The sequence below is a fragment of the Elaeis guineensis genome, chromosome 7 (assembly GCF_000442705.2).
Source record: "Elaeis guineensis isolate ETL-2024a chromosome 7, EG11, whole genome shotgun sequence".
Classification (NCBI taxonomy): domain Eukaryota; kingdom Viridiplantae; phylum Streptophyta; class Magnoliopsida; order Arecales; family Arecaceae; genus Elaeis; species Elaeis guineensis.
Window position 1 is genome coordinate 88,901,645 of NC_025999.2, and position 26,515 is coordinate 88,928,159.

General features: G+C 38.6%; 1 protein-coding gene across 2 annotated transcripts; it reads right to left on the reverse strand.

Moving 5' to 3' along the window:
* Positions 1 to 16,462: 16,462 nt before the first annotated feature.
* LOC140859490 (transcription factor NIGT1-like) lies at positions 16,463 to 19,298 on the reverse strand. 2 transcript variants are annotated; one of them, XM_073261451.1, is made up of 6 exons: positions 18,963 to 19,298; positions 18,650 to 18,870; positions 18,262 to 18,523; positions 18,082 to 18,158; positions 17,060 to 17,108; positions 16,834 to 16,959 (listed from the first exon to the last, which is right to left on the reverse strand). In XM_073261451.1, the coding sequence occupies exons 1-5, from the start codon at positions 19,081 to 19,083 to the stop codon at positions 17,094 to 17,096; spliced, it is 696 nt and encodes a 231-aa protein (XP_073117552.1). In that variant the 5' UTR covers positions 19,084 to 19,298; the 3' UTR covers positions 16,834 to 16,959; positions 17,060 to 17,093. The 2 variants fall into 2 exon arrangements, with proteins under 2 accessions (XP_073117551.1, XP_073117552.1); XM_073261450.1 differs by lacking the exon at positions 17,060 to 17,108 and having other exon boundaries at positions 16,463 to 16,959; positions 18,963 to 19,295.
* Positions 19,299 to 26,515: the final 7,217 nt, after the last annotated feature.

Here is a 26,515-nt window from a genome sequence, read left to right on the forward strand (position 1 = left end):
CCTTCGTGCGGGTAGAAATTCACCACTTCAGATGATCTTGAATTTGTAGAAGATAGAGCCGCACACGTGTCCGGCCTCTACGGATATCCATTGGGATCAATCTTGAACTTTTCTTCTCGTAGAAGATTCTTCTTCTCAAATAGAACCTTGATCTTGAGGACTCTGATCAACTCTTTTGATCTTAACTGAGAGATCAACTCTTTGATCTGTAGCCATCTTCTTCTTCTCCTCGATCCTTGATCTCTAAGTCACCAGAACTCCTTCTAGACGTATGGAAGAGAGAACACCCAATCTTTGGGCATGGAAAGGAAGAATATAAGAGAGAGGAGGCATGGAGATGGAGAGAGGGAAGATTTTCTTGATGAAAAATCAATACAAAGAAACCCTAGAGATGTCTCTTTAAATAGAGACATAAGCCCTGATACATATTAGGAACCCTGTCATCTTAAAAAGGTAAATCCTTATCTTATAAGAATCCTCTACCTTTTAAATATGATTTATACCAAACAAAATTAGATATAAAAGGTAATTAATCAGTTCTTTTAAGTATGTACAATAGTCATCCATGGAATACATGTTAGGTGGTTGGGACGCCAACTCTTGGCACCCCACCAAAGGATCTCCAGCCATAAGAGATAGGGCATGGACCCCACCCTCTCTCCTTGAAGTCATGACATAGAAGAGGGGGTGGGCCCTCTAGGATATGACGCTCAATAATTTTTACAAAAAAAAAAATTACGCCACCCATTCTTCCATCTATTCCATATGCATACTTAGAGATAATTAAGAGATATAGAAGAGATAATGTTAGAATAATTATGCCAACTAATTGACTTAATTAAATCCTCTTGGATCTATAATTAAGAGCCCAATTAAATCCAAATGAATTTAGGTTAGGTTCAAGGCTATGGACTTGATCAAAATAAAGTTTCGAGAAGAATTAGGTTTAATCATATGCTAGCATGATTCTCATAAACCTAATAGAGTTTTAAATAAACCTTAATCCAATTGGAACTTTATAGGTCCAATTGGCAAATTCAAGATTAAATCCCTTAATGTGTGACTCCATAGATTTCATTCTATCTAGTAGTGAGATATATTGTGATCTCTATCACAATATCATCGAACTCTTTTCGATAGATTAGAATATTTTTAATTCTACCCTTCGAGGGCCATCGATCATCAAGATGAGTCCGATGAGTCTCACAATCCACCTGTGACACCTAGCAGTATGTAGTGGCAACTCAGTAGAATGAAAATACGAACTCCTAGGTGTAGTTATCGTATGATTTAGTCCTATCGTGAGTTCCGACTTAACGGAGGTCATGGAGAACTCGTCAAATTCCATCGTCAGTCTTATGTAAGATTGGCTCAACTCGAGTTCATTTGTGAATCTCATAAAATTTTTTTTTCAGTATTCATACTTGCTTTGGCCAAAGACTTTCTGAACTCAATCTCATAAATTACATAGGACTTCTCTTTTTCTATCAAGATCGATAAATTTTATCTAGGTGCATCCTACTCCAAACAGCGAACCTGAACCTACTGAAGCCAACATACATAGCAAGGATCCGAATGGCTAGAGACCAAAGAAATGTGCAGTCAAACTCAGTAGCCTCGCTGCGAATAGTCAATATTATCGTAGGTCAAAGGACCACTCATACCACTGCAACATCGAGAAAATCACTGACGAGTGAGTAGACATCCATGTGGTTCTCGTGTTGGTTACGCTCAGTACAAGTTGTTCTCTAACAACCACCTGCACCTTCACCCCAGTGTCCCTATACTGTAGATCCAAGACTCATCTGCCCACAAGGAAGGTGAACCGTGCATCAATCTTAAATAGATTGATCACTGTCCTTTGTGATGATCTCTTAATCAGAAATATTTATAAATTAACTACTAATTAATATATATCTCAAATTCTTAACTCTTTAAGAATATACAAAAATCATCTTTGTTAATTTTTAGGACAAATCATGGACACATAAGCATGATTGGAAAGAAAAAACCCTTTATTTATAATGAAAGTATTACAAGTATAAATTTAGACCCTAGAAATACATAATGTGTCAGCCAACAATTGACTTTCAGGGCACAAATCCAACAAACTCCCACTTGACTTAAAGCCAATTGGCCATATACCTTTGACCCATCTTCCCAAGGTGAGTTTCGATCTTCTGTTGGCTGAGAGGCTTGGTTAGCAGATCCGCTACATTTAGCGCGGAGTCAACTCTGTGCACCTCGACGAACTTCTTTTCGAGGTATTCGCGTATGACATGAAATCATCGCTCTATGTGTTTGGACTTCTAGTGAGACTTGGGCTCCTTAGCAAGGGCTATGACGTCGTTGTTCTCACAGTACAGTGCAATGGCATCTGATGGCATCACACCCAGCTCTGCAACAAACTTCTTGAACCAAAAGATTTTCTTAGCAGCTTCAGACACGGTGATGTACTCAATTTTCATGGTCGAATCTGCAATGATTGGCTGCTTGAAACTCTTCCAACTAACCGCACCACCATTACACAAGAAGATACATCCCGATGTAGACTTTCTATCATCGACATCAGCCATAAAGTCTAAATCGGTGTATCCCTCAACTTTTAGCTCCGATCCTCCACCAAAGATCAACATTAAATCTTTAGTCCTTCTCAAGTACTTAAGGATATTTTTAACAGCAATCCAGTATTCTTCATCTGGATTTGCCTGATATCTACTTGTGATACTCACGGCAAGTGCTATATCAAGATGTATACGTAACATGACATACATGAGGCTCTCTATTGTCGAAGCATAAGGGATCTTGCTCATACGCTGGATCTCCTCAAGTGTGTCTAGACACATCTTCTTGGAGAGATGAATGCCATGTCTAAGAGGCAAAAGATCCTCTTGGAGTTTTTCATGCTGAATCTCTTCAGCACCTCTTCTATGTACATATGCTGTGAGAGTCTTATCATTCTCTTAAATCTATCTCTATAGACTTTTATACCAAGAATGTAGGAAGCTTCTCTTGGATCTTTCATGACAAACTCTTTCAACAACCATACTTTGACCGATGTCAGCATGAGAATATCATTTCCAATCAGGAGGATGTCATCCACGTACAATATGAGGAATGTGATAGCGCTCTCATTGATCTTTTTATACACATGGTTCCTCATTTTTTATAAAATCAAATATTTTGATCACATTATTGAAGCGAGTGTTCTAACTCTGAGATGCTTGCTTGAGTCCATATATGGATCTTTGCAGCTTGCAGATCTTATCATCACTATCACTGGACATGAAACTCAGAAGTTGCTCCATATAGATATCTTCTTCAAGATATCCATTTAGAAAAGTAGTTTTCACATCCATCTGTCAAATTTCATAATCATGAAATGTTGCTATAGCAAGCAGAGTACGAATGGATTTAAGCATGACTATGGGAGAAAAAATTTCATGATAGTTGATGCCTTCACGTTGACTATAACCTTACGCAACTAGCCTTGTCTTATAGGTCTCTACCTTACCATCCGACCCAATCTTCTTTTTGTAAATTTATTTACATCCAATAGGTACAATATCTTCAGGTGGATCTACTAAGGATCAAACTTGGTTGGAATGTATGGACTCAATTTCTGACTTCATTGCTTTCATCTATTTCTCAGAGTCTACATCTAATATTGCCTCATCGTAGATTTTAGGATCATTCCTAATGTTCCTATCTCCTACAAGAAATACTTCCTCTAAATTCTCTGTAAGTATACCTAAGTATCTTACAGTAGGATGGGAGACCCTACTTGATCTATGAGGTGGAGGAGGTATCATATCTACTAGCTCATTACTGGGTTCAGGTTCTCGGACTCGATGCTCTTCAGAGACTTTCTCTTCGAGCTCAATCTTCCTCCCACTGCCTCCATCTTAGATAAACTCTTTTTTCAGGAATACGACATGACGGCTTACAATCACATTATAATCCTAAAGAATATAGAAGTAGTATCCCATGATTTTCTTAGGATACCCTATAAAATGAGTCCTAAAGGATCTAGCCTCTAATTTGTCCGTATGTTGTCTCTTGACATGGGCTGGACATCCTCAAATCTTGAGGTACCCAAGAGTTGGTTTCTTACCATGCCATAACTCATATGGTGTGGTAAGAACAGATTTAGAGGGAATCCGATTCAAGAGATGAATCGCAGACAGTAAAGCATGTCCCAAAAAAAAGTCAGAAAGATCTGTGAAGCTCATCATGGACCGAACCATATCCAATAGGATTCAATTCCTCCTCTCAGATATCCCATTGAGTTGAGGTGTTCCTGGAGGTGTCTATTGTGAGACTATGCCATTTTTCTTGAGATAGGCCTGAAATTTTCCCTTAAGATATTTTTTTCGATCTGATTGAAGAATCTTTATGAATTTTTCAATCTATTTTTCTACTTCATGTCTGAATTCTATGAACTTTTCAAAGGCTTCAGACTTTCGGTATATCAGATACACAAAACTATACCATGAATAATCATCAGTAAAGGTTATGAAGTAGATATAGCCACTTCTGGCTTCTACATCAAATGGACCACACACGTCAATGTGTACCAGAGTTAATATCTCAGTGGCCCTTTTCTTTGTCCCACAAAAGGCAGCATGGCCATTTTTTCTTGAAGACATGATTCACAAACTGGATAAGACTCAAAAGTCGATGGTCCAAGAAAATCATCTTTCTTCAGTTTGTTGAGAAAATTCTCTCCAATATGGCCTAGTCTAAGGTGCCACAGATACTTTTGGCTGGTCCTATCTCTAGATCTCTTAGACCCTATGGCATTCACAATTTATTCGTTAATGTTTACACTTGCATCGATATGCAAGTGGTAAAGACCGTCAATCAAGAAAGCACGTGCCATAAATTTATTTTCAAAATAAATAGAACACATGTCTTTATTGAAATAAAAATTATAATTATCCTGTGCCAGCACAGAGATAGAAATCAAATTTCTACTGGCTACAGGTACAAAGTAACAGTCTTTCAAAAATAAACTAAATCCTAATGGTAGTCACAGAGGGTAGGCTCCAATGGCCACAGCAGTAACTCTTGCTCCATTGCCGACTCGGAGAGTAATCTCACATTCCCTCAGTCCTCTAACTTCTTCAAGACCCTGCATTGAAGTGCACAAATGAGTACTCAAACCAGAATCAAGAACCCAACTAGAAGAAGAGAAAATTATTAGGTTAGTTTCTATAACAAGAAACTCAGATGTACCTTCAGAAAGCCCATCCTTTTTTCTATTCTTGACAGTTGCCAGGTAGGCCAGATAGTTCCTTCTCCAGTGGCCTTCGACATTGCAATGAAAATATTTTTCTTTATCATCGGCCTTCTTCGAAATCTGTTTCTTGGGCTTGGCCTCATTCTTTTGCTTCTTTACGAGCTTTTTCTTCTTCTTGAAAGAAGGCTTCCTTTTGGAGAAAGCTCGCTCCACAGCCAGAACTGTACCCCTTGAACTTTTCAAGGTGCCCTCTGCAGTCACCAGCACATTTAATAACTATGACAAAGTAGCATCAATCTTATTCATATGGTAGTTCATAATAAACTATCCATATAAGTCAGGAAGAGATTGGATGATCAGATCCACCTATAGTTCCTTGTCCATGTTCATACCGAGCTTCTGAAGCTCCTCTATGTCCTTTGAATCATTGTCAAACAATGATCACTGATGGCCTGCCCATCACACATCTTTGCTCTGAAAAGTCTCCGAGAGACTCCAAAATGAGCTGTGCGACTCTGTTCACCATACAACTCTTATAGGTGAACTAGCATTTCTTTGGCAGTCCTCATGTCTTCGTGCTGTTGCTGAAGATCATTGGACATGGATGCTAAGATGTAGCACTTTGCTTTGTTATCTTCATCCATCCACTTCTCAAGTGTAGCTCGTTGATCAGCGGATGGGCGAACAGATAACTTAGGCACTTCTTGATCAAGGACATGGGTGAGCTTTTCGAAATTGAGAACGATTCTCAAATTTTGGAGCTAGTCTTTGTAATTGGTGCTGGTCCACCCATTTGTATCGAGGATTCGGGCTAAAGGGTTTGAACTCGACATGGTTATCTGCAGAGAAAATAGTTTCAAATTAAATTTTATACTTATAATATTATTTATTTTAAAAACTTTAAAAATAAATAAAAAATTTATTATTTTCTCGAATCTCCCACACTCCTCAGGTGGAGAAACAAATATCTATACGTGATCGATTTCAAATAGGTACTGCGGTCTCATTAATCTATACACACCTCACATAACAGTTATTGATGAGTACAGATCAATGAGTGGATAACACTTTATCCATTGCTTCACTAAGCAAGATGCAGTAGGCTAGGTCTCTAAGTCCTGTGACCTCACCTAACAGTTATTGGCACATTCCTTAGTTAAGTCAAATCCATCGTTCACTAGTGAGTGCAAAGTCGTTATTGGAACCCTCATCTAACAGTTATTGGGTCCAACCCCATCTCTACCTCGAGACATCACATGTCAATAGAGTGATTGTACCTTCCGATGCAATCGAACCACTGTAACCAGTCGAGAACGATCAACGTCAGGAGGCACCCGCATCTCTACAACGATGGAAGATCTCTAGACTTAATATTTAATGAGGAGATTTGAGTTTAGGTCTCTTCTAAATCAGCAGATCTGACATCCGACTGATTAAATTAGATTAGCACATCAATATGTCTAACCAGTCTAGCTGGCATAGGTGAACTCGAGTCAACAAGTAACCTAATACGAAACTAAATCTCTCAATATGACCAGATAAGTTAAGATGCGTGGGGGTCCCCCCGTTGCTTTCTTAGACACCAATCAAAATTGATCAGATCAGATAACGAAATCAATTAAATAACCACCATCTAAATACTTTTCTTAGACACTAAATTGATTGATTAGAATCGATTAGATTAACCTATTGAAATGAACCCGAGCTACTAAGCCAAATTTTGGTCTTGAGTCAATCAACTCACATCAAAATATGAATCAATGCGATCAACTACAACTAAAGTCAACTTTGAACTCCTTTGATCTAATCTCAATCATCTATCGATTAGGTTTAATCAACTGCTCAAAATCAAAAAATAGGTTTTAGTCTAATCTAATCAATTAGACCCTAATTGTAGTTTGATCACTTAGACCTAATTTGTTCAACCTATACCCATATGCAACAACTTAATTTTAGATCTAAAAATAATTTTAGATTATATTTCATTACATGCTATTAATGGCTTATGATCTTGAAACTATTTCAGATCTAAACCTAGTTTCATATATCGAATATATGTAGTTTCAGATCTAAATTAAATATGCATCACAAATACATTAATTTCAGATCTAAAACTAAATTTATATATATCAAATATGTATAAAATCAGATCTAAAATAATGATTAAAATATTTTGAAAGTATTTTTTCAAAAATTGATTCACATCAAACTAGGATCACCTTTACAATATAGGGGGTAAACCGTATATCAGGATAACCTTATACCAGTTTAATGTGAACTTTTAATTATTCTAATTTCAGATCTAAATCAAAAAATATATATCATATACGTTAATTTTTAGATTTAAAATATTTGATTTAATTATTTTGAAAATAATTTTCAAAATCAATCAATCTCGTGCTAGGACAACCTTTGCAGTATAGGGGGTAAATCCTATACTAGGATAACCTTATATCAGCATAAAATTGATTTTAAATCATTAAAATTTTCAGATCTAACCTAAAAACTAGATCATATGTGTTTTCAAAAAATCTGGCTTTGATACCACTGATAGAAAATAAGGTAGGCAGCATATGTAAATTTTTAAAATTTTAAAAATATGCAGTAAAAAATAAATCGAGTTAAACCCTTTAACTCCACATGTAAGATACAGATTTAAATCTACCCAAGCCCAGAAGAAAGCACATATAATTAATCTAAAATTTAAGAAAAATATGAGATCATATCTCATTACCTTTGCGCGGGTAAAAATTCACCACTTCAGATGATCTCAGATTCATACAAGATGGAGCCGTATACGTGTCCGGTCTCTACGGATATCCATCGGGATCAATCTTGAACTTTTTTTCTCGTAGAAGATTCTTCTTCTCAAGAAGAACCTTGGCCTTGAGGACTCCAATCAACTCTTTTGATCTTAACTGAGAGATCAACTCCTTGATCTGCAGCCTTCTTCTTCTTCTCCTCGATCCTTGATCTCTAAGTCACCAGAACTTCTTCTAGGCGTGTGGAAGAGAGAACACCCAACCTTTGGACATGAAAAGAAAGAATATGAGAGAGAGGAGGTGTGGAGATGGAGAGAGAAAAGATTTTTTTGATGAAAAATCAATACAAAGAAACCCTAGAGACCTCCCTTTAAATAGACATAAGCCCTGACATATATTAGGAACCCTGTCATCTTAAAAAGGTAGATCATTATCTCATAAGAATCTCGTACCTTTTAAATATGATTTATATCAAATAAAATCAGATATAAAAGGTAATTAATCAGCCCTTTTAAGCATGTACAATAGCCATCCATGGAATATATATCAGGTGGATGGGATGCCAAATCTTGGGGCCCCACAAAGGGATCTCCAGCCATAAGAGATGGGGCATGGACCCCACCCTCTCTCCTTCACGCCATGACACATAAGAGGGGATAGGCCCCTCTAGGATATAGTGCTTAATAATTTTCAAAACAAAATATTATGCCACCCATTCTTCCAGCTATTCCACATGCATACTTAGAGATAAGTAGGAGATATGGAAGAGATAATGTTAGGATAATTATGCCAACTAATTAACTTAATTAAATCTTCTTGGACTTATAATTAAGAGTCTAATTAAATCCAAATAAATTTAAGTTAGGTTCAAGGCTATGGACTTGATCAAATCAAAATCCTGAGAAGAATTAGGTTTAACCATGTGCTAGCATGATTCTCATAAACCTAATAGAGTTTCAAATAAACCTTAACTTAATTGAAACTTCATAGGCCCAATTGGCAAATCCTAGATTAAATCCTTTAATGTGTGACCCCATAGGTTCTATTCTATTTGGTAGTAAGATATATTGTGATCTCTATCACAATATCATCGAAATTTTTTCGATGGATTGGAATATTTCTAATTCTATCCTTCGAGGGCTATCGATCATCAAAATAACATCTGATGAGTCTCATAATCCAGCAGTGACACCTAGCAGTATGTAGTGACGATCCAGTAGAATAAAAATATGAATCCTCGGTGCAGTTATCGTATAATTTAGTCTTTCTATCGTGAGTCCCGACTTGACAGAGGTCATGGAGAACTCGTCAAACCCCATCGTTAGTCTTATATAAAATTGACTCGACTCGAGTTCATTTGTGAATCCCATAGAAACTCTTTTCCAATATTCATACTTACTTTGGCCAAATACTTTCTGAACTCAATCTCACAAATCACATAGGACTTCTCCTTTTCTACCAAGATCGATAAATTTCATCTAGGTGCATCCTACTCCAAACAGCGAACCTGAACCTACTGAAGCTAACATACACAGCAAGGATCCAAATGACCAGGGACCAAGAGAACATGCAGTCAAACTCAGTAACCTCACTGTGAATAATCAATATCACTGTAGGTCAAAAGACCACTCATACCACTGCAGCATCGAGAAGATCACTGACGAGTGAGTAGACATCCATGTGGTTCTCGTGTGGTCACGCTCAGTGCAAGTTGTTCTCTAACAACCATCTGCATATTCACTCCAGTGTCTCTACACTACAGACTCAAGACTCATCTGCCCACAAGAGAGGTGAACCGTGCACCGATCTCAAATGGATTGATCATTATCCTCCGTAATGATCTCTTGATCGGAGCATTTAGAAATTAACTACTAATTAATGTATATCTCAAATTCTTAACTCTTTAAGAATATACAAAAATGATCTTTGTTAATTTTAGGACAAATCATGGACACATAAGCATGATTGGAAGGAAATTTTTTTTATTTATAATGAAAATATTACAAGTACAAATTTAGGCTCTGGAAATACATAATGTGTCAGCCAACAATTGGCTTCTAGGACACAAATCCAACACCCCTCCGGTGTCCCCTCCGACGTCCCAAGCTCCTTCCCCTCTGGCATCCCCTCTAGCATCCCCCATCCCCGACCCGACCTCCTTCACCATCACCGTCGGTAAGTATCTTTTTTTTTGGGGTGTTCCGCGACCGACGTGTCACGATCGGAGGCCGGTGACTGCGTGGGGCCTACAGGCCGTCGCATGCCTCGACCGACGTGTCGGGATGGCTGCCTAGCCGGGACGGCGGCCCACGGTCGCTTGGGGCTTGCGGGCCTGTAGGCTACATCGTGCCGCGGTCGCTTGGGGCCTGCAGGCCGCCACGTGCTGTGGCCAGCATGCCGGGACGGCGTCCCGCAGCCGCATGGGGCCTGCGGGCTGCGGGCTACATGTCGAGGATGGTAAATTTGAAGCGACCGCGTGGAGACTGCGGGCCTGTGTATCAGGCCTGGATGGGGCCGGTCGGGCCTGGGTTGGGGTGGGTCGGGCCTGGATGGGGCCAGTCGAGTCAGATCCGGTTGGGCTGGCGTAGGTCGGGTCAGGCTGGGGCGAGTCGGGTGGAGCCAGGTCGAGTCGGGCTGGGGCCGGTGATGGTGGAGTTGGGGCGGGACGAGTCGGGCTGGGGCTGGTCGGGTGGAATCGGGTCGGGCTGGTCGGGTGGAGTCAGGTCGGGTCAGGTCCGAAAGGCTGGGGCAAGTCGGATGGAGCCGAGTTGGGTCGAGCTAGGGTGGTCGGGTAGAGCTGGGGCGGGTCGGGTTGGGTCGGGTCGGGTCGGGTCCGTGCCGAATTGGGCCAGGGCACCCAAATTATTATGATTGTTGCATATTATTATAATTATTACATATTATTTTTTAGTGTTACTGCTGAAGTTAGTTAATTATTTTGAACTTTTTAGCGATGAAAATTTTTCATCATCAAAAAATTTATTTAATTAAAAAATAAAAATTAAAAAACTTTAGCGACTAATATTTACGTCAAAAATAAATATTTTTTCGATAAAATTTTACGTCGCTAATAATCATTTACAATGAAAATTTTTTATCACTGTTAATTATATATTTTTTGAAAAATTAAATCATTTTTGTAATTTTTTTTGTGATGAATATTTTGTTGGTAATAATTTCATCGTTAATTATTTTTTTTAAATTTGGATATATTTTTTTAAGTTATATGTATAATATTTTTTATAAATTAAAAAATTTGAATAAAAAATTTACATAATAAAATGATAAATAAATTTTATTATTTTATTATATCAAATTAAAATTATAAGAATTTAAAAAAAAATACATCAAAGAGCCGTCACATATCGGCATGTGGAGAACGAGGTGGGGATGGGGAATGCTCGATGAAGCTCGGACTGGCCTGCTGTTGGCTCAGCATCTGGATCGTCTACTAATTTCAGCTATTTTCACTAGAATCTAGATCGTTTGCTATTTTCACTTCTTTAAATAGCCAAATTATTATTATTTCAATAAAGAAGTGGGTGCAACCGATGAGTTACATGATTTAGCTTGTGATCCTGATTGAAGGATTAATCACTACACATCCTGTATTATTGAAGGAATAAGATTTCACACAAGGGAGCTTAAAATGCAACGACGGATCCAGAATAATGAAATTACTACAACAGGATATGAAGCAGAAGAAGAAATTGATTATTATGGTATACTGGTAGATATCATAAAACTGAAGTATGGGTCCAGTAATTCTATATTTTTGTTTCAATGTGAATGGTGGGATATTAGTAATAAAAAGATTGAGATTCATGTCGATTCATAATTTATCAGTGTAAATCTTACACGAATATGGTACCAAAATAAGCCGTACATATTAACAACTCAAGCGAAACAAGTAATATATTTGAAAGATCTAAAGTATCGAGGTAATTAGCATGTCGTATAAAAAATAATACCTAGAAGTATATATGATATAGTAACTTGATTAGAGATGGATGAAATTTTGGATTTATATGAAGAGAAAATTTTTCAACAAAAAGAACAAACATCAGCCGAGTTTTTGGTTGATAAAGAACTTATAATGGCACCTTTGAATAGGGCTAATCTCCCGTCTAATGAAGTTGAAACTGATTTTGTATCTAATCTGGATAAGTCGAAGGGCGACGATCAATTCATAAATGACGATGAGATAGAGAACGATATATATATCGATTACTGTCATTCGGACGAGGATCTACACATCGAGGAAGATACGAATATTGATGAGTAGATCTTTATTCTTCATTCAATTTTGTGTTGCAATAATGGTATGCAACATAATTATATTCATTAAATATTATTTGATTATTATTATTATTATATAATATTATATTTATTTACATCTCAATTCTTGCAGATATGGCATCAGGAGATAGACGACGACGGTCACGTTCATAATTACCTACAGACAGCTTGGAGGTTGAGGCACCTTCACCGATCTCCATTGCCTCACCGGCTCCAGTGTCAGAGGGTCCTGCATTGACAGGTCTCAGTGAGCCAACTATAAGTGAGGTGGATCCCAATGAGGCTGGTTCCAGTGGTATTAATCATTACATTTTATATATAATCAAATTTGATTCTTTTATTTGGATCATACTAATGATTTATTTATTATTGTTTCAGGTTAGTCTACATCGATAGTCAAGCGAGGGCAAGATCTATTGAAGAATCTCGCTTTAGAGCGTTGGAGACGTGAGCATCCGGGACAGCATCTCCGAATAGAGATACCAGCCGGCTACACTAGACCGATTAAGGGATGGTGTGAGCCATGGCAGATCGAGCTAGTCATCATATGCCACAGTTATGCCCCGATGATGCTCTTCGAGTAGCGCCATGTTGTCCCAGCTCAAAGATAGATTTTCTACACCCACTTATAGATAAAATAAATTATATTACAAATATTTAATTTGCATAGTATTCTTCTAATGTTTGTTATTGGTAGGGTGTACTTGACATTATCGATTTCGAAGATGATCGTGTGAGGTGAGCGATTGATACCCATCTATCATTGTGCTTCAAGGATTATCGCCATTACATGCATCAGCATTGGTACTGGGTGGTGCAGGCTCATGGGCAGGAGGCAGTGCGGCTGCAGCCCTACGACAGCACCACCATCGACGATTGGACTACCATAAGCCGGCATTACGAGGATTTGATATATCAGGTTACACATCTAAATTTTTTTTTAAAATTTTAATGACTTAATCATTTATTTTTAAATTATATTTGTTATCTACTAATTTTACTACTAATTTTATAGAGACGATATACCCAGAATACGGTGAACCGAGCAAGACAGACCATGCCTTATTGTGGGGGTTCGAGATCATTTGCTCGCCACATGGAGCACATGGTAGTATTTTTTAAAATTTTAATTATGATATATTTTTTTAATTATTTAATTTTTTTTTAAATAATTCTCAAATTGCAGAGAGATGCTGAGAGTGGTGAGCTTCCTGGTATAATCGATATTTACCAGCGACGGTCGGAGGAGTGGATGATGGGGAGCCAGGAGCTCTTTATAAGTTTTTTCAATTAATTTTTTATTCACAATTTGATCTTTATTAGAAAATTAAAATAACATTAATTTTTATTTTCAGGATCATATGACCGACATGAGATCCCAGCCTACTTCTGAGGACTCGATCGTACCTTCAGATGATGAGATCTGTGATCGGATGCTCAATACGAGACCCTGTTATATTAGGGGTCTAGGATATGAGATCACTGCTCCTTCATCTTCACGATCATCTAGGGCTGAGATCCATTCTACGTGCCAGGCTTGGTTGATGGAGGTGTAGAGGCAAGCTGTCGAGGATCGACAGCAGGCTGAGCAACGAGCTCAGGAGTTGACTGCACGTGTCGACCAGTATCAATAGCTCCAGATCCAAATGATGGAGCGGATGATGCATATAGAGCAGACGATCCAGATGTTGAGCCAGCAGCAGGTCGGTCCGAGCTCCGTCGAGCATTCTCCATCCCCACCTCATACTCCACATACCGATATGTGATGGTTCTGTGATGTATTTTTTTTAAAACTCTTGTAATTTTAATTTGATATAATAAAATAATAAAATTTATTTATCATTTTATCGTGTAAATTTTTTATTCAAATTTTTTAATTTACAAAAAATATTATACATATAACTTAAAAAAAATATATCTAAATTTAAAAAAAAATAATTAGTGACAAAATTATTACCGACGAAATATTTATCATAAAAAAATTACAAAAATAATTTAATTTTTAAAAAAATATATAATTAACAGCGACTAAAAATTTTTCATCGCAAATAATTATTAGCAATATAAAATTTCATCGAAAAAATATTTATTTACGACATAAATATTAGTCACTAAATTTTTTTAATTTTTATTTTTTAATTAAATAAAATTTTTGGCAATGAAAAATTTTCGTCGCTAAAAAGTTCGAAATAATAGCGATGAATATATTTTCGTCACTATTAATTTGTTATTTATTAGCGACTGTTATTTTCATCGTAAATTATTTTTTTTATAAATAAATTTTTTATTTTTAATTTTTTACGATGAAAATATCTCGTCGCAAATTACTTTTATTGGCGACGAAAAAAAAAATTTATTGTAAAATATTATCAACGATGGTATTTTTTGTGATAAAATTTTAGTGACGAAATTTTTTTCGCTAATTATTATTAGCGACGAATTTGACTTATTAGTGATGAAAATTTTTCATAGCTAATAACTTATTTTCTTGTAGTGGCTTCAAAGAACTCCTTTCTCCGGCATCGGCAGGGCTCTAGAAATATTTTGACAGAGTTTTGGCAGAGAAAAAATAGTAAAGTAATTTTTAAACATGGGGCAGACCTTTCAAAAAGCTATTCAATAGTCTGGATTGATCCGATACACCATCAGATCGGTGACACCTGTCAGCAATCCAATGATTCCATAGAAAGCTATTTCGATGCATCTCTTTCTAATTCAACCACATAAGCAGGATCCGTGTATTAGCCAAGGCCACCAATCGCACGTCTCAAAGGTCAGCTGCTTAAGTAATTAAGGTTTTTCAATTTTCCAAGCATCCATCATTACTCAGAACGACGGGTTGTTTCCAAAGGATGGTGCGTCGCTTTGAATGATTAAAAATTAATATTTACGGCCGTTAGCAGACTAGAGTATTTATTATGACAATATAGGTTAGATGAAGTATCCAAAAGGACTTTCCATGTCAATGTGAAGTATTTCACTTCGATCTAGAAAGTAGGAGGCATATGTTGGTGCGTATTATCCGATCTCATCACCATCTGGATATGTGGTAGCAGATTAATTATTATCTAGATTAAATGAACTTTAAGATTATATCAACCTATTACCGATTTGCCTCTTCAGTATTACTTAGTTGGTTTAATCCAAAACTACTGGTTGGCGAGATGCTCATCTCGATCTATGATCGACCTGCAACACTTTATTTCAGTGCTCGACCGACATGATTTTTAATACTAAAGCCATGATACTCAGTTTAGATAGTCATCGATATCAACTATTTGACGTCGGTCATTTACCGATGCAACACCAGAAGTACAGAGTTATTCGGCAGCTGTCATCTAGCTCAGCATTAATTATCTTCCAGCTACATTCTAATTCATTACCACGTGGACAAACGCCTCATTATCTCTACATAGCTGGTCATTCTATTATAACAAACTAACAGCTTAACAAATCCATAATGGCCTAACAAATTTTCTTTGAGGCCTAAACAAGCTCCCTTTATATAAGAAGGGACAGAAAACTCTTCGGAGGGTAAGTCTGAATTCACAGAGATAAAACTCTGCTGAATTTTTTACTAAGGACAATCAGAGTTCTCTCCACTTCTTTGCATTTTCAATCTCTTACTTCCTGCTTTCTACTTCTCCATTTCCACTACATATTCTCAAGACCCCGACTAACTTAAGAATCGAAGAGTCCTATATCGGAGGACACCCTATCGATTCTTGGTCTTCTTTTGCAAATTCGCTCGCAATCTACATCGGCTCAACTGTCAGCTCTTTAGCTCGGTTCAATACCGACCCCACCACCTGTCCTCTGGAGCCTTGCAACAACACAACTAAATGTTAACCAAGCACATTTCAATGTTCTTGTAAGAACATGAAAGTATTGGTCAGTCTAAATTACACACCAAACTCAACTTTAGAAGAAATAATTTTAAAAAAAAAAAATCAAGCAATCAGATCCTTGTGCTGAATGATTGTTAAAAATCTAGAGAGAAATCAGTACTAGATTACCTGTAAAACCGTGGCAATGAATTGATAGCTGAGGATACAGCTAACCAGAGAAAATAAGCACCACCAGCAATGAAGATCAGAAGCTTGGCAAACTCTACTGAAGATGTTTTAACTGAGTTGTTGTTCGCATACAGGTCATCAGATAAACAACAAAACATATATATTTCATGTGTATTTATATCTATTTATTTACTTTCATCACAGAAAACATAGAAGGTGACAAGCCCTCATTACAAAAAAAACCCAAAAAAATGCTCTACAGCTACTCTCTGAAGAGTCAAAATGAAGGTGAAGCAGTAGTTTGAGAAGATGAGGAGGTGGTGGGGGAAGTAGAGGTAGTAGCACCATCATCTCCACTGCCTCTACCTTCTGAATGTAGTGGCCCAGTGGGAGACCTATGTGAGGGCTTCTCACGCTGCTGCTTTTGGTATCTCAAATTGGATGGCAGCGATGCAACAGGAGCATAGACTCCATTTGAGGAAGCACCAGCACCATCAGATGGCTGTGCAGCCGCTGCAGCTGCATAGTCCGGCGGTGGGACCCATAATCCGCCGACAACTACAAACTGTGGAGCCGGGGGGCTGCCAGCGCTGCTGCTCTGGACTGCTGGGTTTGGCCGTCGAGCATGCAGCCGGTATTTCTGAAACAACAACATGATTCGAACATGTAAATAGATTGAAGCACAAAATTGTGTATCCAAGCACTAGAAGATACAAAGTGCTCTGTCTCAAGTGAACTACGAAATCGTGGGGCTCGGTGCTCATGCTCAATAGCTTATGCAACATCGTCCTGTAACAAAATTATCACAAAATTTTCCTTAAAAAAAATAAGACTCCACAGAGTCACAGAGAACTACATCGAAGCAGGTTTCTTAGTTCATGGGTACTTTACTAAGAGATTGTGATTCTAAATTCAATCAAAAGAATCAAACTTGAGTTGTACACAGTTCACAGACTTGTTCCCATTCTAGTGAGCATGCACGCAATGAATATTACGTCCAAAAGAGCGAGGAGATCATGTACATAACACTAGCCGACTAATGTCAGGACAGACCAACCATAGCACTGGTGGATGCTAATTATGGCTGCCAAAGTTGGCAACCTAAAATATGAAATTTCAGATAAGAAACCTCCTGCTATCACCGATCGATCAATGGAAAACAATTAGTGGGTCCGTGAGGATAATAATAAGAGTGCAGCAGCATAACATTGGTCGTTGGAGATGCCAATCTACCAATAATCACTAGTATTAGAAACATCGTTTATATTATATAGCAAATTATAGACATAAGGAAAGGCATGTAGGCCAATGGCACCAACTCAAACTCCACCGCCTTTGGTTTATAAATTGGAATTCTGGCAATCACACCACCAATGAGATGTTTAGTAACATCAAGGCGTACAAGATTATTCGATAACCAGGATGACCGGTTGCAAGAGTCCAATTCGAGCTAGACGACAAAGCGGACCAGCTTAAATTATAGCCAAGTGTGGCCCAAGACCACAACCATCAAATGACCAGGGGAATTAAAGAAAGAAAAAAACCTAGCAACAGCAAGGAGGTCTAATTGGAAAACGAATATCCCAGGGCATCCGATGCTCTGTGGGTCATCATCAAGAATTAATCAAATGAAATGCAACGACCAGGGGCGGCTAAGGCTACTGTTTTTTATTTCAAATCACCAGATTCTGCAATCCTAACATTAACAATAAAAATTTAGAGGAAGAATCCGATGATTCAAACTGATGGAGATGTGATTTACCTGCAAATGACTCTTGACTTCGTCGTTGGTGAGACCGTCCACCTTCATCAGCTCCCGGATCTGCTTCGGCGTCGCCGCTGCAACCAAATTTTCCATTTCCAATTTTAGCAACATACATAACATAAACTAGCAATTAAATTTTCTCAATTTTAGAATGATAGATAGTTTTTCAAGACGCACCGTGGGAGCCACCGAGCTGGTCGAGAACATGGAGGAACCGGCGGTGGAGCTCCGGTGACCAGCACCGCCTTGCCTTTCTGGGAGGCTGGGACTGGCCCTCCTTATCCTTCTCTTTCTCCCCGCCGCCGCCGCCGCCGCCAACCGTGGATGAGCTCGCGGCCGCCCCCGCCGGCACCGCCGGGACGTGCTTCTCTCTTTCAAATGGGTGAAAGGCTCCGCTGCTCTTCTTAGCATTCACCGCGATCGGCTTCTTCGGAGGCTCCTAATATACCACCAGTAAAACGCGATTTAGAGGAATTAAAAGATAAAATAAAAAAAAGGGAAACAGCAGTTTGGAGTTTTTTTGGGGGGCAAAAGTAGTAGTTTTTTTTTTTTTTTTTTTGCTCACCCCTTTAGGAAGTGAATGGTCTGTCTCCTGGTTCCAGAGCTGGACCGATCGGAGCCAATCCGGCTTCTTCTCCGATCTCTCTTGTTCGATCTCCATCAAGCCACCCTTCTCCTCTTCGATCGAAGAGGAGGTCGGCTTCAAGGGGATGAACTCCTCCAGCACTGGCCCATCCGTCACCATCTCCTCGCTGCTCCCGATCTGTATCCTAATGCCCTCGATAGCTGTAATTAAAACCAACACCACCACCCTAATCACCACCCTATTCCAGGAATAAAACCAAAAACAAAGAATAAAAGAGCAGAAATGGAGGAACCTTGGGTGACGAGCTGGAGACAGAGGGGGAGCTCGCGCTGGAACACCTCGATCTTCCGGCGCTCCTCCTCGAGCGCCTCCACGTACTCCTGGTACCTCCGTGCACGCTCCGCGAAATCCATGGAGAAACAACACCAAGGATAAAAAGACGAGAGATCGGGACGACCAAGGCGCTGAAATATAATGGGATACCGCTTCGATCAGACCGGAAATAGAAAGGAGGTGGTGTGGAATAAGAGGGGCGAATAAAGGATCTTGGAGGTGGAGGAGAGAGAGGAATAAACTTAGGTAAGAAGGAAACTACGAGATAAAGATAAATGAGATGAGAGGGAAGGGGGAATCGAGGTCGGGGCGTCGCATACGTTATCGAATCTTGGGTCGAGGGGGTGGGACTCGGTGTTGAATATTCCGCCTGGGATTCCGCTGCCATTGGCTGGCATTGACGTCAGCAGGAGGATGAAGAGATAAGATCGAAGGCTCGACTGACCGCTCTCGGCCCCCTCTGCCTGAGCCCGAGATAGGCGGTAAGACGTCGCTCTCGATCAGAAGATGTACGGCTGAGATTTAGCGAGGGAAAGCATCACGAAGGGAATCTTGACCCTATAAAAATCCTTCCCAATGTTTAATTGCCTTATTATATTTTTCTTATTTTATTCTGGTTTCGATTACCGTTTACGGGTTGCCCCTTGGGGATAGCAAGGGGCGGCCCCGACGCCCGGCCCTGGGGGAAACGGAAACGGCCAGCTTGCTGGGCCGCTAGGTTCGGTGTTCCGTGGAAACGAGTTAATGGGATGCATATCCCTCTATCCGTCCCATCTGATGGGACAAAACAATGGTTTGGAGGGCACCCCGACGTACAACCTTTGCCTGTTTGCTTGTACTTTTGTTTTTGAGTTTGTACTGCTTGTGAGTTGTGGGGTGTTGGGACATAGTAAATGGTGGTCAATGGTTTCACCATTGTTTGCCACTTGCCTCTTGAATCTTTTAGATGTGGTTATCAATCGTTCAGATTGCCCAAGATATATTAATATTTAAGTTAAAAGAATGAGAGGTATATGAAACCAATAGCCTCGTTGCTTGGATCTTGCATAATCCAAATCATTATTCTCATCGAAAACTTGAAATACATCTAATTATAAATTTATTTGAATGATTAGATTTAAAATTGTATAGGATTCGCAGATTATATCAACACAAATGATAAAATAATAAATTAAGATTTTTTAATAAAATTCAAATCATTCATTTTAAAATTATTACCGTAATGATATAATATATGAATTTTATAAAATCTTCAATTCAATCATCCAAATAAATTTCATAAAAAAATATTTGATAGGCATATTGATGAGAAAGAGCTAAGTAAATTGAGAAAGGTAAGATGAAGAGAATGCTGGATGGGCATATTGATGAGAAAGTTAACTAGATTAAGAAGAAAAAGATGAAATGGGAAGCTCTCTGTTGATTACCATTTTTGTTGAATGAGATGTATTATAGATCAAGAAATTCTAAAATACGTGCTAACATAATTGATTCATGTTTCTTTTGAAATTGTTCCAGCAATAATCTCATATATTTTAAGCGGATATCTGTGTCACCAAGGCTAAGGTGATTGAGATTCCATATTTCAAGAAATTAATTAAAAGGCTTTCTATATAAAAAAAGGAAGCTGTGCAATTTGACGGGTGCAAAGAAGGCTGCGAATCCGATATTTTAATTAACCTTCCATGGAATATAAGATATACACACGATTTTTTATTCACGGGGTCTAGTAGATAAGTTTTGAATCTCTTATCCTGAGCCCAATGATTTACATGTTACGTGAAAAACTTGGTCATGACCGCAGCATTCTTGCACGCGATCGACCAGCCATAGAAGACAAGCTCCCATTTCTATACCACTGAATGCGTTGCGTTCTTCTGAACTGGTACCTCTCTGCCTACTTCAACACATCGAATAATAAGAATCTCATATTTGCCATTTTGAAGGAAGTGGGGGTTCAAGTTTTGGCCTCGTTCATGAATTTGTACTAGCATTTTCTTAAAAAGAAAAACAGAAACAGGCAATACATTCTTCTGTTGCAACCCATTGGTAATCAAAATTTAGGGGTCCGGCTATTGTAGAACCATTGAGGGTGCATTCCAACCCACATCAAAAGTAAGGCAGCATAACAAGCTGAACATTTATAGCTGATGGCTATCTATATGAGGTCCAGCTATCTCACATAATGAGAAATTGAGTGGATCATAAATTTAGATGTCCCACCATGCATATGGACTCCAGGCATAATTATGTTAAGAAAGCAACCCTGGTGATGATACCATTTAAAGTGGTAGATTGTGGCGTGCAGTGGAGAAATGAGATTGGTTTGTTCAATGGTTCCTACTTACGGGAAATTTCGACGTCCAGCTTAATTGATCATCTCAAAGGCTCCTCTTTCATGCAACTTAGGCTGAAAATTGAAGTATGTACGTGGAAGCAGTCTGACAAATTGATTGATGCGGTATTCTGAGGCCAGACAAAATCCCGATTTGATGGGTGTCAACCCTCGCAGGTACAGCATGCTGGTACCTTTCTGGGCCCCTCATTTCAATTTCACCCTGCAATGATTCCTATCTGGGCCAAAGTCCAGGCTAACCGAGCCCGTTTAATTGTACCTGCGCTGCCCCTGCCTCAACGATCTACTCCTATCTTCCAACCTTTTTATCTGTACATGTATACCGCTAGGTCAATCGCCGAGATTGGCTACCGACTTCTGCGCATTTCGGGCCCAGTTCCCATGCACAACGAAATTATACCCTACGCTGGTGCCCCATGTGAGCTTTAACATGGTAGATTATGCCAAACAGGTTCCTTATCCCCCTCATCTCAGATTGTTGCCCTTTCATCTCATCTGGGATTGTTCCACACTAATATGGTGCACTTGGTGTAAGGAATAATTTCTCTTATGTATAGGAATATGCTTTACAAGGCGAGACTCTTTTGACATGGTCACCACTAGCTGCAATGATGATCCTTCTTTTATTATTTTGATAACCAGACACTATTCAAGAGAGATTGTTGAAGAGGGTTGGTCTTTTGACTCAGAATGCATGTTTGATTGGTCTGCATGCTCTGCCAATGCTACGCTAGACTTGCTCGCATAAATTTGTGCTTAAAGAGTTGGGATATTGTTGAGAATGATTCCGAATCAAATTGAACGATTTAGTTTTGGTGGTGGATTTAAAAATTAAAAACTATTCAATTTTGATTTCGACTACAATTTTGGTAATTCTCTAATCTGAAACCGAATATCCAAAACCAAACCCGGTGACGAAGCCAAAATCTAACTCAAGACCGAATATATCTGATATTTAATATCCTTAATATCTTTTATATTACGTATAAATCCAAATTAATCACTCTATGCAAATAATTAATAAATAATCCTAACCCCCATCTTAAATAATCTGGACTATCCATAGCCGCATTGCCATGAGCCTTAGCATGAAGAGAGATGGTTTTCCATTTTTCAGTTTCGATTTTGATTTTGCTGTTTCTTTTGTGGTAGTTATAGCTTTTTACTTTAAAAATTATTCGATTTTATTTTTGATTTTGGGGCCTAGCAGTGAATCTCAGTTTCGGTTTCAATTTTTCCCTAACTCTTGCAAATCCGCTCCATTGATAGCCCTATTAAAAAGAGGCAAATTTGTCATTGCAAAAGCTTGAAGCCAGTTTGTTTTATTCATCTGGTTCTAGCTAGAGGCCACTGTCGACTTCTGGCCAAGAGGTTAGTTCTATTGGACTTCACCGAAAGCAAATTATTTAGAGCTTTTCTTCTGATTAACATTCTCGAAGGTCCTTAGTTTAAAATAGAGCGGACCAACTCTACGCTGTATGTGATGACTGATGACTTGTCAGAAATCTCATGTTTAAAACAGTAAATAAAAGATTTTAACATTTAAAAACCCTATCTTTAATAAAAACACCATCGATCATTCCACAAAAAGCTAATTCTAGTTCTCTTTTAGGTATCAGGATCAAATGCTGCATGCTTTAGTTTCTAATAAGCGTCATAGAGCTACGAAGTGGGGTTCCTGTAAGAAGTATGATGTTCAGTTCTCCTTTCTGATTAAGCCGTGCATACTGCTTTAGAGCATATTATTGATGCTTACCATTTGTCCTCCAATTGGTAGATACTCCCTCCCTCTCTCTCTCTCTCTCTTTATCTATATATATTCGTAGGGTTCATGTAAGAAGTATCATGTTCAGTTCTTTTTTTTGATTAAGCCGTGCATATTGCTATAGAGCATATCATTGATGCTTATCATTTGTCCTCCTATTGGCAGATACTCTCTCTCTCTCTCTCTCTCTCTCTCTCTCTCTCCATGTATGTATATCTATCTATATTTATGTATGTATCTATCTATATATATAGACATACACAGGCGCGCGCACACATACACCCACATCTTCCTTCTTATTCTTTCTTTCTTTTATTTTTTTTCCTTTTCCCCTTTTCTGAGCAAACTTACAGACAGATAATTTCTATCACCTCAATAGTCTGTGTTGACTCACCGACTTTGAGCCAAGGCCAACAATTCAGAGCTCTGCAAAGTTTATCGGTCTGAGCCGGTGTTCAATAACAGGTCCTCAAACATCTTGCCATGACCCTTTGGGACATGAAGAACAGCGGTTAATATCAAGTGTAAGGTATAAGTTTTCTAAGGAACATCGATCCCTATGACTCAAACTGGTAAACTAAACAGACTTCCAGGTTTATCCAGTTTTGCTGCACCAAACAAGCATGACATCATATTGAAATCAAAAGGAAAAAAGATTAAAACAAAAAGCCCGGAAATCAGCCAGCCATGCAATAGTCTTGTTAGTCCATCATGCAACTTAGAAGTGAAAACACAAGAAAAGAACGTACTTATCTTGCACCCAAAAAAAAAAAAATTTATCTGAAGTTGCAATTTCAGCCTCGCCATATCGTAGAAGGCCGAACGAGCCTCCTCTAACTAGCCTTCCCCTGTAAACCTGGCAGCTCCCGCCAAACCGACGCTCTTCCTCTGAGGCCACCTATCCCCGCTCCCTCCACCATCCTGATCTCCATCGTAACCTGCAGCCTTTGTCTGGTCTTTTGGCGTGAGGCCTTCATATGAAGTGACGTTCTTGGGTGGAATCTTATCTCGCTCATTCGACTCCACAGCCTTTGTCGAGGCCCTCGAGGCATCGCTCTTCGCCGGACTAGTGATCACTCGGTCTGCTTCGGTACTTTTGTGAGTAAAATCTGTTTCTTTGTTACTCTTGGATGTGATAGTGGAAGTTCCATTAGTACTCTTCGGGTAGCTACAAGCACCACCTGCAGTACCATTGGCACCATTAGCCTTCGGTTGGCTCATGGTATCGTGTTTCTCGTCGACACCACCACCCTTCGTCGCCTTGGGCTCCGGCTGGTCCTTCTGCTTCCAAGAGACAGTTCGACGAAAAGCGGGTCCTTCTTCTATCTCGGGCTTAAAACAGGGACAAAACTCTCTCCAGCACATGGTGAACTGCTCCCTTTCTCTCTCCCTTCCCCCCTTCTTCCCCTCAACCGGTGTCTAGCTGTTCGGTTCCTAGTTATCAGGTTGGCCTACGGAGGGTTTGGCCCACTCCGCAATGCGTGAACGTCCAAATCTAATAATGAGAACAAGGTTCTCGATCTTCTGTCCCCACGGCACCTGGTTCCTTTCATCCTTTTGGTTAATGCTCTCAGCCCTGAAAATGTTTTTTTTTATTTTGAAATTTAATCTCCGCGGGTAAGCTTGCAGATTAGCATCTTCTTTTGGGTAAAGCTTTTGCCACCCCGCTTATATACCTATTGAATTCCTTATGCTGATGTAGCACAAAAGGATGGGCAGGGGATGGCAATGATGGGTGCGTTTCAAGTGGTTGTGGCTGAATGACGGCATGCCCGGGCAACGCGATGTCGTCACAAAGGACATAGCAGGGATATAATTGAGGCACCATAGCATATCTGTTCTTTTTAGGTATGTATAATTAAGCTTCAGCATCTGCTTTCCCAAATTGATAATTATAGGACAAGGGCGGTGGGTCTCAAGATTTGTACCACAACCATTTCATCAAAAAAAAAAAAAAAGATTTATGCCACATAACCAGCACCTCTCTCAAAAAGTTAACTAGAAAATGTTTATTTAGATTTTTTGGACTTCTGAATTTCGGGATGGAACAACCTTCAAGCATCTATTGGATCACCGGCCCAGTAGTCTCTTAAATGATATGAGTGAGGTAAAATACGGATCATCGTTATTTTGAGTAACTAGCAGAAAGAGTTACGTTTTTTTCTTCTTTTTAAGAAAATGGAGGCTAAGCCACCCGAGTTAACGAAGGGGTCGCAACAGAAATGAGGACTGTTTTAACAAATTGACTCTCGGCTCCTGCACCAGATAAGGAAAGCAAAGGTTGATGTGGCTTGCATCAAGGGATCAGCTCCACAGCAGCAATGTCCTTGCGAAAAAGGTTTGGGCAGTTAACTCACCCTGCCATTAATATATGTGTTGTTCTAGCATTAAAGCTGTAGGCCATCTTTTGATTGGATGCCCATCAATGAGAAGAATTTAGTTTCATATTCTCTCTTTCTTAAACTTGAGTTGGCTGCCTTGGAATTTCTAAATTTTTAATTCGATTGGAGAGAAAAAAATTTTTTTTTTCAATCCACTCAATTCAAATTTTTTTAAAAATAAAAAAAAAATAAAAAAATTATGAAAATAAAATTTAAATCCCTTTTTTTAATTAATTAATTCTTTATACCTCATATATTGAGGTACATAACTTATAATAGTGAAGTCTGTTCTTACATAATTTGAATCAAATTTCTCTTCTTATATTCTAGAAAGGCATCTTCTTGAACAATTTGGATCAAATTCCTCTTCCTAATTCGAATGGGACTATCTCTAAAAAAATATGATTAATAAAAATTTTAGAGGAGATAGATCTTCACTCATACATCAATTTTGCCTTCTATTGCCCCATCTAATTTTTCACAAATTGAGAGATAACTTTCGATCAAAATCCTTTCTAAAAAAAAAAGTTTCGATTTAACTAGTTCATTTTATGGCCCAAATAATAAAATTTTGACTCCAAAATTCTATATCTTAAAAAGATATCCAATTTCAAAAAAAAATATCATCTCAATTGGATATCATATGACTAAGTTATGACTTCATAAAGTTTGGTACGCGATTCGACTTCCTGATATAGCGGATTTTATTCTTAGGCTTTATTTAATTCTTATTCGTAGTAGCTAAAATGATACGTATACATCAACTTCTCATAATAGTCAAAGTGATCCATATCGAATATGGTGATGCTCCTGTATATCTGTAATAACCAAAATGATTTACATGGAGTTTGATAATTCTCCTAAATATGTATAACGGCCAAAATGATTCAGATTAAGTTTGGTAATTCTTCTGAATACTTATAACTAAAATGATCTATATCGAATCGGATGACCGGTCTTCTTGAATATTTGTAGTCATCAAAACCGTCCGCATTGAATCTAGTGATCGG

Bases quoted from the DNA above. Each gene is read 5' to 3' on its own strand.
- LOC140859490 (XM_073261450.1), bottom strand. From the start codon at position 19,083: ATGGATTTCGCGGAGCGTGCACGGAGGTACCAGGAGTACGTGGAGGCG. The intron at 18,871-18,962 runs GTTCCTCCATTT...TTTTAATTACAG, and splicing joins TCTCCAGCTCGTCACCCAAG to CTATCGAGGGCATTAGGATA. The intron at 18,524-18,649 runs GTGAGCAAAAAA...GTGGTATATTAG, and splicing joins ACCATTCACTTCCTAAAGGG to GAGCCTCCGAAGAAGCCGAT.